This window comes from Anolis sagrei, chromosome 1 (genome assembly GCF_037176765.1).
Source record: "Anolis sagrei isolate rAnoSag1 chromosome 1, rAnoSag1.mat, whole genome shotgun sequence".
NCBI classification, from domain to species: Eukaryota; Metazoa; Chordata; class Lepidosauria; order Squamata; family Dactyloidae; genus Anolis; species Anolis sagrei.
The window spans coordinates 338,626,404-338,642,385 of NC_090021.1; the positions used below are offsets into that span (position 1 = coordinate 338,626,404).

At 46.4% G+C, this 15,982-nt stretch overlaps 1 protein-coding gene across 2 annotated transcripts in view; it reads right to left on the bottom strand.

Annotated features, from left to right (window-relative positions):
- NID2 (nidogen 2) overlaps window positions 1–14,725 on the bottom strand; it is an 87,669-nt gene extending 72,944 nt beyond the window's left edge. For both annotated transcript variants that reach the window (XM_067463104.1, XM_067463103.1), the window contains exons 1-2: window positions 14,461–14,725; window positions 5,100–5,405 (exon numbers count right to left, since the gene is read on the bottom strand). In XM_067463104.1, coding sequence (XP_067319205.1) covers window positions 5,100–5,405; window positions 14,461–14,664 — 510 coding nt within the window. In that variant the 5' untranslated portion in view covers window positions 14,665–14,725. The remainder of the gene's footprint in view (window positions 1–5,099; window positions 5,406–14,460) is intronic.
- Window positions 14,726–15,982: the final 1,257 nt, after the last annotated feature.

Consider the following 15,982-nt stretch of genomic DNA (forward strand, 5'->3'; position numbering starts at 1 on the left):
TTGAGGTCCAAGGCATCCTCAGAATTTTCCTCCAACACCACAGTTCAAAAAGCATCTATATTCCTTCACTCAGGCTTCCTTATGGTCCAGCTCTCATATCCATAGGTTACTACAGGGAATACCATTGCTTTAACTATGCTTTAACTATACAGATCTTTGTTGCCAGTGAGAAGTAGCTGGAGAAGCTCAAAGCAGTCCAGAGAACAACAACCAAAATGGTCAAAGTTGTGGGAAGCATGGATCCCTAGGAAGCACTGCTTAGGGAAATGGGTATGTTTAGCTTGGGAAAGAGAGGGTTGAGAAAAGGGGTCAGCTTGGATCTACACCGCCACATAATCCCGTTTCTGAATCCAGATTATCTGATTTGAACTGGATTATATGATCCTGCACTGCCACAGAAAATCTGGATTAAGAAACTGGATCATATGGCAGTGTAGATGGGGCCTCAGTGCCTTGGACGGTTCTTTCAACGTTCTGACTGAAACCCAAAGTGGATGATCATCCCAGAGACACAAGAATTCAACCCTTTTTTAAAATGCATCTCTCACAGAGTTGGATTCTGCAAACAAAAGAGCACACGGGGGACATGCTAGCTTGTCCTCAGCAAGCCAGATTGGAAACAAAACAAAACAACCCCTGGGATAGGAATTTTTCATTAGTGATGCTTTTCCATACACTGTGGAAAAACTGAAAGATCCCATTCCCTGCTGAGTTGTGAATGAAGGGTCCGGAAGAAAACCCCACCCGCCCTCTTCGCTCCCAGAAAAAAGGTAGAAGGCCAAACAGGACAAAATAGTTTCCAAAGCAGCCAAGGTTTTGCTTTATTTAGTTCACACAGCACACTTATAGCTTTTTGCATTGCTCAGCTCCAACTGATGGAATGCTGGGATTTGTAGTTTGGAGTCCCCTCCATTCCCTTGAACTAGAGCTTTCCGGCAGAGAAGCCAAAACATCTCCCCAAACTACAAAACCTAGGATTATGTAGAAAACAGCTTGACAGTTAAAGTGGTATCAAACTGCAACAAATGTGCAGTGTGGTTACATCTTTGATGCTAGTTGAAACTGTGTGCTTATTATTTAGTTTTAGTTTAGTGCAATATTCCTGCTTCTTGGCAGGGGGTTGGACTGGATGGCCCATGAGGTCTCTTCCAACTCTTTGATTCTATGATTCTATGATTAGTCTGCATGGTATAAGTATGGTCTATTCTGCTTTGGTGGTTAGACCATACCTGGAATATTGTGTCCAATTGAAGAGAGATATTGACAAGCTGGAATGTGTTCAGAGGAGGGCGACTCAAATGATCAAGGATCTGGAGAACAAGCCCTATAAGGAGCGGCTTAATGAGCTGGGCATGTTTAGCCTGAAGAAGAGAAGGCTGAGAGGAGATAAGATAGCCATGTATAAATATGTGAGAGGAAGCCACAGGGAGGAGGGAGCAAGCTTGTTTGTTGCTTCCCTGGAGACTAGGAGGCAATGGAACAATGGCTTCAAACTACAAGAGAGGAGATTCCACCTGAACATGAGGAAGAACTTCCTGACTGTGAGAGCCGTTCAGCAGTGGAACTCTCTGCCCTGGAGTGTGGTGGAGGCTCCTTCTTTGGAAGCTTTTAAACAGAGGCTGGATGGCCATCTGTCAGGGGTGATTTGAATGCAATATTCCTGCTTCTTGGCAGAATGGGGTTGGACTGGATGGCCCAGGAGGTCTCTTCCAACTCTTTGATTCTAGGATTCTATGATTCTAAGTACCTTTCACCCATAGGAAGGAAACAGAACATAGTCAAAACTACTGAAGGGTCATACATAACTTTGCTATGTATGATGATTTTATATTATGTTACTGATATTTTGGCATCGAATTGCTGCCTGTGTTAGCCGCCCTGAGTCCCCCCCCCCTCGGGGGTGAAAAGGGCGGAGTAGAAATTGTGTAAATAAACAAATAAATAAATAATGCTATTCATATTGCTAGTAAGGACTGGGTTATGGCACAGTTGGTTGGGAGTCATCTGCATTAAAATCACTACTGCACGAAATGAGTATGCGTTCGAAGCCAGCCCGGGTTGGAGTAAGCTTCCGACCATTTGTCTAGCTTGCTGTCAACCTTTGCAGTCTGGAAGACAGTTGCATCTGTCAAGTAGGAAATTGAGATACTGCTCATGTGGGGAGGCTAATTTAACTAATTTACAACTCCATAAAACTCTCCAGCAGCATGCAAAAGAATGAGGAAGTACTCCATCGGTGTCACAAGTGGACGGTGATGTGACAGCTCCCCCAGTGGCCAGAATTCGAAGCATACCCTCATGAAGCTGGAAAGTTAAATAGCCTCTGTGTGCCTGTCTATGTATGTTGTGTGTCCATGGCAGTGTTTCTCAACCTTCCTAATGCCATGACCCCTTAATATGGTTTCTCATGTTGTGCCGAACCCCAACCATAACATTATTTTCGTTGCTACCCCATAACTGTAATTTTGCTACTGTTATGAATCGTAATGTAAATATCTGGCATGCAGGATGTATTTTCATTCACTGCACCAAATTTGTCACAGATATCCAAAATGCCCAAATTTGAATACTGGTGGGGCTGATTTTGTGATTTGGGAGTTGTAGTTGCTGGGATTTATAGTTCACATACAATCAAAGAGCATTCTGGACTCCACCAATGATGTAATCGAACCAAACTTGGCACACAGGACTCCCATGACCAACAGAGAATACTGGAAGGGTTTGGTGGTAATTGACCTTGAGTTTGGGAGCTGTAGTCCACCTACATCCAGAGAGCACTGTGGACTCAAACAATGATGGATCAGGAACAAACTTGGCATGAATATTCAATATGTCCAAATGTGAACACTGGCGAGGTTTTTCGGGAAAATAGACCTTGGCATTTGGGAAATGTACTTGCTGGGATTTATAGTTCACCTACAATCAAAGAGCATTCTGAACTCCACCGATGATAGAATTGGGCCAAACTTCCCACACAGAACCCCCATGACCAACAGAAAATACTTTGTTTTCCGATGGTCTTTGGTGACCCCTGTGAAACCCCTCAGGGGTCCTAACCCCCAGGTTGAGAAACACTTGTCTATGGCATTGAATGCTTACCATGTAAATGTGCATTGTGATCTGCCCTGAATCCCCTGAGGGCTGAGAAGGGTGGAATATAAATACTGTAAAGAAGTAGTAAATAATAATAAATACATTTATTTATTTAAATTTTTATATCCCAATCTTCTCTAACCTCAGTAGAGGGACTCAGACCGGCTTATTGTTGTATTAACGCAGTTTGTTTGTTTATTTACAGTATTTCTATACCGCCTTTCTCACCCCTGGGGGGACTCAAAGCTGTTTGACACTGCTTGAACTGCCATGGGACTCTAAACTACAAATCCCAGCATTCCATCAGGTGGAGCTGAGCGATGCAAAAAGCTGTAAGTGCACTGTGTGAACTAAATAAAACAAAACCTTGGCTGCTTTGGAAACTATTGTTATGACACTGTTTGAACTGCCATGGCTCAATACTGTGAAATCTTGAGATTTGCAGTTTGGGGAGAAGGCCAAAGACTTTGTAAAATGATAATTCCAAAAGACAGAAATACTAAATATAGAAAATTTGACAGGGAAGATGCAGGAGATAATAGAAATGCAGCAGTTGCCATAAACCTCTTCCATACCAAACTGGGATGTCACACAACCACTGTGCCTCTGCAGGACATAGTGCGCATCCATGCGTACAACATGTTACAGTAAGTTGCAAATGGATCAACATCAAGTGTGTGTGTGTGTTAAAGAAAACCTTATACTGTTAATAATTATGTGCAGCTGCTAATCTAGGTCAGCTAGTAAATTTGAGCCACACCCAGTGAGGTATAACTGTTTGTGTTTTAGAATACAGTTCAGCTTTTGCTCTGAGGAGCTTGTGCTCATAGCATTCTGCTCAACCTTTTGCGCTGCTCATTTGAAGGAAGACGAAGAAGCCTTGCTCTTTGCATTCTTTAATTCTCACAAGGACTATGTAAGTTTGTTGCACTGTTTATTTTGTATGCAACACTGCAACTTTATGTTTTGACTCTGCTGACAAGAGTAAAGTTTTCTGTTCTTTTTCCTCATGCCTTTGTGCAAAGTTATTGTGTCTTTTGTATTGGACCAGACTAAATTCCGCTTAATTGGATTACTGCAACGCACTCTACGTGGGGTTGCCTTTGAAGACTACTCGGAAACTCCAACTGGAAACTCCAGCGGGAGGCAGCCAGATTGCTCACCGGAGCGACATACAGGGAGCACACTACCCCCCTGTTGTGTCAGCTCCACTGGCTGCCGATCCAATTCCGAGCACAATTCAAAGTGCTGGTTTTGACCTACAAAACCCTATACGGTTCTGGCCCAGCGTATCTGTCCGAACGGATCTCCCTCTACGTCCCACCTCGGAACCTAAGATCCTCTGGGGAAACCCTGCTCTCGACCCCGCCTCTACCACAAGTGAGATTGGCGGGGAAGAGGAGCAGGGCCTTCTCGGTGGTGCCCCCCCACCTGTGGAATTCACTCCCCGGGGAGATTAGATCGGCAACGTCCCTTCTTTCATTTAGGAAAAAGCTGAAAACCTGGATATGGGACCAGGCATTTGGACATTCTGGCAGCTAAAGAAAGACTTGATGACGAGCTGGAATTTGACGAGACGGAATGGACTTACGGAACTCCGAACGCTGAGCTCAGGATTAGTCTACTACTGTGTTATTGTATTGTTTTGTATTGATGATTTTAATTTTTAATTTGTAACTGTTTAATTGCTTTTATATATGTATGTATATGTGACAAAGGCATCGAATTGTGCCTTCCTCTGTAAGCCGCCCTGAGTCCCCCCTTGGGGGTGAGAAGGGCGGGGTAAAAGTGATGGAAATAAATTAAGCGTAACAAAACAGATGTGCCTCCATGCACAATGGCACAGCATGCTCAACTTCCCAACGCTGACTTCAGTGCAACTGTTCCCCATCAGGCAAAAATATTAGCCGCCTCCATATGGGAATTTACATATGAAGAAGATACCAACAACACTGCAGGTATGTTTTGGTACTTTTTCCATGGGATTCTCCAAATCCTCTCCTTACCTGCTTGGAGGGTTCTGCGTTCCGGGCGACTTCTTCATAGGCCCCGACATTGTCCCAAGTAGCAATGAAGGCGTACTGAGGCTCGAAGTTGGAAGCAGCAGGGAATCCAGCCCGAATCAGCCGCACGGCTTGATCCAGCACCTCTTTGGATTCCTCCAGGCGGTAATAAATCCTGCCCTTCCCGTCACTGGTGTCAATGTCGGCTAAGAAGGGAGCGATCGCAGGGAAGTCCGTGGGGAAGTCGTCATCCACGTACTGGGTCTCTCTGGGGAAGTCTTGGGTGGAGATGATCCCGTTGGTCCCAACCTATCAGGAAACCAAGGTCTTAGTGTGAAACTCGTCCCATTGATAAGGTGATTGCATTTTGTTTTCATTTACATTGCAAAGTACATTGGGACCCATTTTGAGTGGTGGTTAGGGGAAGGTCTCAACCTATCAGGCATCAAAGAACAAAGCGAGCCAAGAATGATAACCACAGTGAGACAGAGCAAATTTGGTTTGTACATGACTAACTTGGTGGCGCAGCAGGTTAAACCACTGAGCTGCTGAATTTGCTGACTGAAAAGTTGGCGGTTCAAATCTGGGGAATGGGGTGAGCTCCCACTGTTAGCCCCAGCTATGGAGCCCCCGGTGGCGCAGTGGGTTAAACCCCTGTGCCGGCAGGACTGAAGACCGACAGGTCGCAGGTTCGAATCCGGGGAGAGGCGGATGAGCTCCCTCTATCAGCTCCAGCTCCTCATGCGGGGACATGAGAGAAGCCTCCCACAAGAATGATAAAAACATCAAATCATCCAGGCGTTCCCTGGGCAACGTCCTTGCAGACGGCCAATTCTCTCACACCAGGAGTCACTCCTGACATGACAAAAAAAAAAAGAAGCCCCAGCTCCTGCCAACCTAGCAGTTCGAAAACATGAAAATGGGAGCAGATCAATAGGTACCGCTTCGGCGGAAAGGTAAGAGTGCTTCATGCAGTCATGCTGGTCACATGACTTAGCAGGCGTCTACGGACAACGCCGGCTCTTTGGCTTAGAAACTGAGATGAGCACCAACCTAGAGAGTTGGACATGAATAGAGTTAATGTCAGGGGAAACCTTTACCTTACTAACTTACTTATATATTGTCTTGAATTTTAGATAATACAGTAGAGTCTCGCTTATCCAGCAGAACATTGGATAAGGAAAAATGTTGGATAATAAGGAGGGATCAAGGAAAAGCCTATTTAATGTCAAATTACATTATAATTTTACAAAATAAACATCAAAACATCATGTTTTACAACAAATCAACAGAAAATGCAGTTACATGGTAAAATTACATGGTAATTTTATGTACTAGGTTGCTATAAGTTTTTTCAGGCTATATGGCCATGGTCTAGAGGCATTCTCTCCTGACATTTCGCCTGCATCTATGGCAAGCATCCTCAGAGGTAGTGAGGTTTGTTGGAACTAGGAAAAAGGGTTTGTATATCTGTGGAATGACCAGGGTGGGACAAAGGACTCTTGAACTCTAAAATCACAACAGCAAAACAACAGAGGGGAAACAATCAAGGACATCTAATCACTTCTCAAGAAAAGATTGCCCCAGCCACTACCAGGCCATCAAATGCTAATCAACGTGGTCAGTTGAAACATTCACACCTAGCCCCAACAGACAGAAGTCCTTTGTCCCACCCTGGTCATTCCACAGATATATAAACCCACTTTCCTAGTTCCAACAAACCTCACTGCCTCTGAGGATGCTTGCCATAGATGCAGGCGAAACGTCAGGAGAGAATGCCTCTAGAACATGGCCATAGAGCCCAAAAAACCCTTTAGCAACCTAGTGATTCTGGCCATGAAAGCCTTCGACAATACAAAATTATGTACTACTTGCTGCATTTACAAATTTAGCATCAAAACATCACAATGTATTGGAACAGCTCTGGATCCGGGTGGGAGGCAGACTGCATTGGATAATACAGAATGTCGGATGAGCGAAGGTTGGATAAGCAAGACTCTAGAGACTTTCGATAAAAGATTTAAAAGAAACCATCTGAAAAGACTAACTGAGATGAACTTTTACAGAAGAAAGAACCATATGAGATAAGACAAGAAGATATTAAGAAGACACAACCATCAGGTTTAAAACTGACTTATAATATCACTTCTCTCTTTTTTTTTTTAACTTAGGATATAATGAACTGTCAAAGGCTTTCATGGCTGGAATCACTGGGTTGTTGTAGGTTTTTCAGGCTATATGACCATGCTCTAGAAGCATTCTCTCCTGATGTTTCGCCTGCATCTATGGCAAGCATCCTCAGAGGTTGTGAGGTCACTGAATTGTCAAGCAAAAAGTTGCAAACCTTCCTTTAAAGCATTCTCTTGCAATTCTCTACTATTGGAATCTTGTGTCCTGGTAAGGCTGAATATGTTTTTGGAGGAAAGAAATCGAACAACAATAAAAATTTGCATTGTTGTATTGCTGGGCTTGGCCTCATGTAAGCCGCCCCGAGTCCCCTTGGGGAGATAGTGGCAGGGTATAAATAAAGTATTATTATTATTAAATTATTATTATTATTATTATTATTATTATTATTGTCAAGCAAAAAGTTGCAAACCTTCCTTTAAAGCATTCTCTTGCAATTCTCTACTATTGGAATCTTGTGTCCTGGTAAGGCTGTTTTTGGAGGAAAGAAGTCGCAAACGCAAAAGTTCCAAAATTATAAAGTGTTACATTACACTATGTAACACGATTTTTGTTCCTGGGTTGTAAATGTCATATTATAATTCAGTGTTTCTCAACCTGGGGGTTGGGACCCCTGTGGGGGTCTCGAGGGGGTGTCAGAGGGGTCACCAAAGACCATTGGAAAACATAGTATTTTCTCTTTGTCATGGGTGTTCTGCGTGGGAAGTTTGGTCCAATTCTATCATTGGTGGGGTTCAGAATGCTATTTCATTGTGGGTGAACTATGAATCCCAACAACTACAACTCCCAAATGTCAAGGTCTATTTTCTCCAAACTCTACCACTGTTCACATTTGGGCATATTGATTATCTGTGCCAAGTTTGATCCAGATCCATCACTGTTTGAGTCCACAGTGCTCTCTGGATGTAGGTGAACTACAACTCCAAAAATTTAAGGTAAATGTCCACCAAATCCTCCCAGTATTTTCTCTTGATCATGGGAATTCTGTGTGCCAAGTTGGTTCAGTTTCATCATTGGTGGTGTTCAGAATGCTCTTTGATTGTAGGTGAACTATAAATCCCAGCAACTACAGCTTCCAAATAACAAAATCAATCCCCTCGCAACCCCACCAGTATTCAAATTTGGACATATTGGGTATTTGGGATTTGAAAATACATCCTGCATTTAAGATATTTACATTACGATTCATAACAGTATGACCAGTTATGAAGTAGCAATGAAAATGTTGTGGTTGGGGGTCACCACAACATGAGGAACTGTACTAAGGGGTCACGGCATTAGGAAGGTTGAGAAATACTGTTCTAATTGGTTCCATCATAAAGTATGGGAAAAGTTGGGAAATATGGGGAATATGGGAAAAGTTTATGAAACTGCAAAAACTTTGTTTTTGCAGGGCATCCTGTGGCACATTTTGCTATAGCTTTTCAATCTCTCATCGAGTCTCAACCAATTCAACCTATTTTGTGGCAGCCACAAAAACAAAGTTTCTGGAGTAGAACAACGACTTTCAAAGTAAGGAGTGCGCAATTAAACACGAAATAACACTTTCAAACCAGGAACAGAACATTTTTCATATTTTGTTACATAGTGCGAGGGGTGTACAGTATCTCTTTCTTTCTGGGACGCGCTGTGTCGGAAGGAGACAAGAAGCGCCCTGTGCCATGCCCAGGAATGCCTTGGGCAAACAGCGGCTGCCCAGCAGAAGGGAAGGGAGAGGGAGAGAGAGAGAGCTGGCATCCCTGTGGCTTGGCTCTCCAAGGGGTGCCACCCTCCCGCTCTGCCTGGGACTCTCTTGGGTTACAGGCAGCTCTTTCTATGTATACATGGAGGAAAGTGTGGAAAAGAGTCCTCCTGGGTCTCCCCCTCTCTACTTCACCCTTTCCTCCCCAGAAGAAAGTAACTGGTGGGAGTGCAAGAGCGTGCCAGAGGGCGGAAGAGGGTACAAAGGGGTGGAAGGATGCAAAAGGGCGTGGGAGGAAGTGGAAGGGGCTGCCAAAGAGTGTGGGAGTGCGGGAAAATACCAAAAAAAGTGCAAGAGCGTGGAAAGGAATGCAATAAAAAGTGCGAAAGAGGAGTATGGGAAAGTGCAAGAAGGTAGAAGGGAGTGCAAGAGGGGGAAAGGACTGAGAATGCAAGGGAGGGTGTAAGAAAGTGCAAGGCTGTGCAATAGAGTGGAAGGGAGGTGAAAGAGGACTAAGTGCAAGAGGGGTAAGAGTGCAAGGGGATGCAAGAAAGGAGAACAAAAAAGGAGAAGAGAGTGGAAGAGAGTGAAATGAAGTGCAAGCAGTGGTTCTCAACCTGGGGTCCCCAGATGTTTTTGGCCTTCAAGTCTCAAAAATCCTAACAGCTGGAAAATACAAAAAAAGTGCAAGAGAGTGGAAAGGAATGCAATAAAAAGTGCAAAAGAGGAATACAGGAAAGTGCAAGAAGGTAGAAGGAGGTACAAGAGGGGGAAAGGACTGGGAATACAAGGGGGTGTAAAAAAGTGCAAGGCGGTGCAAGAGAGTGGCAGTGAGGTGAAAGAGGACGAAGTGCAAGAGGGGTAAGAGTGCAAGGGGATGCAAGAAAGGAGAACAAAAAAGGAGAAGAGAGTGGAAGAGAGTGAAATGAAGTGCAAGCAGTGGTTCTCAACCTGGGGTCCCCAGATGTTTTTGGCCTTCAAGTCTCAAAAATCCTAACAGCTGGAAAATACAAAAAAAGTGCAAGAGAGTGGAAAGGAATGCAATAAAAAGTGCAAAAGAGGAATACAGGAAAGTGCAAGAAGGTAGAAGGAGGTACAAGAGGGGGAAAGGACTGGGAATACAAGGGGGTGTAAAAAAGTGCAAGGCGGTGCAAGAGAGTGGCAGTGAGGTGAAAGAGGACGAAGTGCAAGAGGGGTAAGAGTGCAAGGGGATGCAAGAAAGGAGAACAAGAAAAGAGAAGAGTGTGGGAGGGAGTAAAATGTAGTGCAAGAGGATGGAAAGAGCTTCCCAGGAGGGTATAAAAGGTAAAGGTTGTCCCCTGACATTAAGTCTAGTCATGTCTGAATCTGGGGTGTGGTGCTCATCTCAATTTCTAAGCCGAAGAGCCGGCGTTGTCCGTAGGTCTCCAAGGTCATGTGGCCAGCATGACTGCATGGCGCACCCTTACCTTCCCGCCGGAGCGGTACCAATTGATCTACACACATTTGCATGTTTTTGAACTGCTAGGTTGGCAGAAGCTAGGGCTGACAGCGGAAGCTCACGCCGCTCCCCGGAAGGGAGGTGCAAAGGGGCAGGATAATGTGCTGCCAGAGTGTGGTTGGGAGTGCAAAGGGCACAAGGGAATGGAAGGGGTGCAAGGATGTAAGAGAGTGTGGGAGGAAGTGTAGGTGAAAGAGCTGCAAGGAAGCACAAGAAAGTGGGAAAAGATGGAAGAGAGTCCTAGTGGGAAGAAGGACGTGCAAGAAAGGGCAAGAGGCGGAAGAGTGGAAGGGGTTACAAGGGAAAAAGGAGGCAGAAAAGGGTCGAGTGCGTAAGGGTACAAGTGGGTTCAAGAAAAGGCAAGGAGGTGAGATACGGAGGAAAGGAGTGGAAGGAGCACATGAAAGTGGATGCAAGTGCCAAAGGGCTGAGAAAGAGTAGAAAGAAGTGCAAGAAGGTGGAACAAGTGGTTCAAGAAAGTACAAGGGAGTGTGAGAGAGTGCAAAAGAAGAAGAGGAAAGGGGTGGAAGGAGGAGGAGAAGGGGGCAAAATGGCGTGGAAAGAAGTGCAAGTGGGTGAAACGAGGAGAAGCAGGAGGCTGGAAGGAAGTCCAAAGGGATGGAAGGGTGGGAGGAGGTGGAAGGATGCACAAGGCTGGAAGCGCAGAGAGGTGCAAAGGCATGCAAGAAGAGGGAGTGTGAATAGGACTGAACATTAGGAAGATCAGAACATCTGAACATTAGGAAGAACTTCCTGACTGTGAGAGCCGTTCAGCAGTGGAACTCTCTGCCCCGGAGTATGGTGGAGGCTCCTTCTTTGGAAGCTTTTAAGCAGAGGCTGGATGGCCATCTGTCAGGGGTGATTTGAATGCAATATTCCTGCTTCTTGGCAGAATGGGGTTGGACTGGATGGCCCATGAGGTCTCTTCCAACTCTTTGATTCTATGATTCTATGACTGAAGGAAGACGAAGAGGGCAAAATGAAGTCTAAGAAGGCAGAAGGAAGGCGTGAAAGAAGGTTGTACAAGAGGAAGACCAAACCTGGAATATTGTGTCCAATTCTGGGCACCACAATTCAAGAGAGATATTGACAAGCTGGAATATGTCCAGAGGAGGGTCACTAAAATGATCAAGGGTCTGGAGAACAAGCCCTATGAAGAGCGGCTTAAAGAGCTGGGCATGTTTAGCCTGAAGGAGAGAAGGCTGAGAGGAGATATGATAGCCATGTATAAATATGTGAGGGGAAGCCACAGGGAGGAGGGAGCAAGCTTGTTTTCTGCTGCCCTGGAGACTAGGACGCAATGGAACAATGGCTTCAAACTACAAGAGAGGAGATCCCATCTGAACATGAGGAAGAACTTCCTGACTGTGAGAGCCGTTCAGCAGTGGAACTCTCTGCCCCAGAGTGTGGTGGAGGCTCCTTCTTTGGAAGCTTTTAAGCAGAGGCTGGATGGCCATCTGTCAGGGGTGATTTGAATGCAATATTCCTGCTTCTTGACAGAATGGGGTTGGACTGGATGGCCTCTTCCAACTCTTGGATTCTATGATTCTATGGCCATGTTCCAGCAACATTCTCTCCTGAAGTTTTGCCCACATATTTCTCACGCATCCTCAGAGGTTGAGGGATCTGTTGGAAACTAGGCAAGTAGGGTTTATATATCTGTGGAAGGTCCAGGGTGGGAGAAAGAGCTCTTATCTGTTGGAGGCAAGTGTGAATGTTGCCATTGGCCACCTTGATTGACATTGCAATCAAGCTTCAAGGCCTGGCTGCTTCCTGCCTGGGGGGATTCCTTTTTTGGGAGGTGTTAGTTGGCCTTGATTGTTTCATGCCTGGAACTTCCCTATTTTCAGAGTGTTTTTCTTTATTTACTGTCCTGATTAGCAATGCTAATCAAGGTGATTAATTGCAACATTCACGCTTGTCTCAAGCTGACAAGAGTTCCAGAAGCATTCTCTCCTGACGTTTTGCCCACATCTATGGCAGGCATGCACAGAGATTGTCAGGTCTGTTGGAAACTAGGAAAATGAGGTTTATATCTCTGTGGAATGATGTCCAGGGTGGGAGAAAGAACTCTTGCCTGCTGGAGGCAAGTGTGGATGCTGCAATTGGCCACCTTGATTTGCATTCAATAGCCTTGCAGCTTCAAACGTGCAAACTTTGTGTTCTGTTTGTTTGTTTGTTAAAAATGCAATACAAGTGTTTGGTTTGCTCCTGACACAATAAATAAATAAGCAGCTTCAAAGCTTGGCTGCGTCCTGCCCCCAGACAAGGAAATTCCTTACAGGAAACAATCAGGACCAGCTAAAACCTCCCAACAAAGGATTCATAGAATCATAGAATCCTAGAGTTGGAAGAGACCTCCTGGGCCATCCAGTCCAACCCCATTCTGCCAAGAAGCAGGAATGTTGCATTCAAATCACCCCTGACAGATGGCCATCCAGCCTCTGTTTAAAAGCTTCCAAAGAAGGAGCCTCCACCACACTCTGGGGCAGAGAGTTCCACTGCTGAATGGCACTTGCGTCATGTTCAGATGGAATCTCCTTTCGTGTAGTTTGAAGCCATTGTTCCATTGCGTCCTAGTCTCCAGGGAAGCAGAAAACAAGCTTGCTCCCTCCTCCCTGTGGCTTCCTCTCACATATTTATACATGGCTATCATATCTCCTCTCAGCCTTCTCTTCTTCAGGCTAAACATGCCCAGCTCCTTAAGCCGCTCCTCATAGGGCTTGTTCTCCAGACCCTTGATCATTTTAGTCGCCCTCCTCTGGACACATTCCAGCTTGTCAATATCTCTCTTGAATTGTGGTGCCCAGAATTGGACACAATATTCCAGGTGTGGTCTAACCAAGGCAGAATAGAGCATGGGGAGCATGACTTTCCTGGATCTAGACACTATGCTCCTCTTGATGCAGGCCAAAATCCCATTGGCTTTTTTTTTGCCGCCACATGACATTCCTGGCTCATGTTTAACTTGTTGTCCACGAGGACTCCAAGATCTTTATCACACGTACTGCTCTCAAGCCAGTCCTCGTCTCCCATTCTGTCTCTTTGCATTTCGTTTTTCCTGCCAAAGTGGAGTCTCTTGCATTTAATTCCCCTCCAGGATGGAAGCAGCCAAGCTTGGAAGACCTCACAACCTTTGAGGATGGGTGCCTGCAATAGATGTGGGCAAAACGTCAGGAGAGAATGCTCCTGAGTCCTGGAAGATGGCCAGACAGTCTGGAAAACTCACAGCAACCCAGTCATAGAATCCTAGAATCAAAGAGTTGGAAGAGACCTCCTGGGCCATCCAGTCCAACCCCATTCTGCCAAGAAGCAGGAATATTGCATCCAAAGCACCCCTGACAGATGGCCATCCAGCCTCTGTTTAAAAGCTTCCAAAGAAGGAGCCTCCACTACACCCCGGGGCAGAGAGTTCCACTGCTGAACGGCTCTCACAGTCAGGAAGTTCTTCCTCATGTTCGGATGGAATCTCCTTTCTTGTAGTTTCAAAGCACCCCTAACAGATGGCCATCCAGCGTGTGTTTAAAAGCTTCCAAAGAAGGAGCCTCCACCACACTCCGGGGCAGAGAGTTCCACTGCTGAACGGCTCTCACAGTCAGGAATTTATTCCTCATGTTCGGATGGAATCTCCTTTCTTGTAGTTTCCAAGCACCCCTGACAGATGGCCATCCAGCCTCTGTTTCAAAGCTTCCAAAGAAGGAGCCTCCACCACACTCCGGGGCAGAGAGTTCCACTGCTGAACGGCTCTCACAGTCAGGAAGTTCTTCCTCATGTTCAGATGGAATGGTGGGTTGAAGTCCAGACCAGATGGATGGAGGGTCGAAGTTTGCCCATGCCTGGGCTAGAAAGAGATGAGAGTGTGCAAAGAATTGGGGTGGAGAAGGGTTGCCAAAGGGCAGAGGAGGGGGCAGGGGCTGGGAGGGGTTGCAAGAGGGAGCCTGCCAAGGTGGGGAGGGTCGGGAAGGGCTGGAAGAAGGCGGGGGGGGGGGGGGGGCAAGGAAGGCATCGGGACTTACATAGAGCTGGTGGAAGCGCGTCTGGGAGAAGAAGGGCAATCCCGGTTCGGGGAGGCGGGCGGGGCCGGTCTCGTCGTCGCCGGCGGGCAGGTCCCGGTCCCCGAAGGAGATCCCGAAGGGGAGGAGGTCCGGCCGGGCCAGCGGGGCCCCCCCGGGGAGCAACACCAGGAGGAGCAGCAGCAGCAGCAACCCGAGGAGAGGCATGCTTGGCGGCGGGGCTCAGGCTCAGGCTTCGGGCGGCAACGCTCCCCTCCCTCCCTCCCTGCCTCCTCCTCGGGGGGAGGGCCATCCCATTGCATCCCATTGGCCAGCCCAGGAGGCCCAGGGACCAATCCCTGCACGTCCTGCAACCCCCTCTCTCTCCCCCCCCCGTCCCCTCCCCGCGTGGAACATCTGGATCTCATCCTAACTGCTGCTGCAGCTGCTGCTCTCCAGTGGCACATCTCTCTCTCTCTCTCTCTCCTCCCAGAATGGATGGATCCCCCCATGGATCCATGGCTATCTATAGGGTCCTGGGGCCTTTCTCTGTCCAAGAGGGATGGTGCCTCGCCAAACTACAGATCCCAATATCCCCTGGCATTCGGCCATGGCAGGCCAAGTTGGGTCAAACTACATTCATTCTGCAGTGTACAGCAAGCAAGGGCCAACTCCAGCCTTCCCTCCATGTGTTTTCATAGAATCCTAGAGTTGGAAGAGACCTCATGGGCCATCCATTTCAACCCCATTCTGCCAAGAAGCAGGAAAATCTCCTTCAAAGCAACCCCGAAATCCAGTCTCTGTTTCAAAGCCCCCAAAGAAGGAGCCTCCACCACACTCCTGGGCAGAGAGTTCCACTGCTGAACAGCTCTCACAGTTAGGAAGCTTTCTGTGCACAAATCACATTTTTGTACAGGGAACAGAGCTGTTCTGGTATGGCTGTACCAGGAGCTCCAATTTTATTTACTTTGTATTAAATGTTTGTTTGCAGTCCTAGGGACTCTGCAGATAGGTGGCTTCCTTTGGTTGCAGTCATAGGGCAAGTCACCTGTCCATCATTGTTAAGTTTTGGTTCCGCCCCTTGCTCAGGGCAATTGGGAAAGGAAGGGAGCCATTTTTTAGTTAGTCTCAGCCAGGTTAGCCAATGTACAGGACGTGTGTAAATGTCCCCTGTACAAAAGCTTCAACCTTTAAGAATTTCCAGGGTTACAGAAATTCCAACAGAAACAGAAGGAAAATATTCTCCAAAGACTTTCCAGGGAAACAGCCCTAAAGATAAAAGAACTCCAGCTGAGGAGACTACAGGCCTTGCTGGTAGGTCCACTCAGTGCTTTGAGACGCAGTTCAACCCGGTAGTGGTGCCCACATCAGTTAGCTTTAAGTTTCAGTCAGCCTGGGAGAAATTAAAAATGGGATTTTCCTTTAAAGAAGAAGTTATTGAAGACAGTTGCCTGTCCTTCGTGAGCAAGATTAGGAATTCACCAGTTACCTAAAAGCTTGGAATCATTTGCTTAACTTTACTGAAGACAAGAGAAGTTTCTGTTTG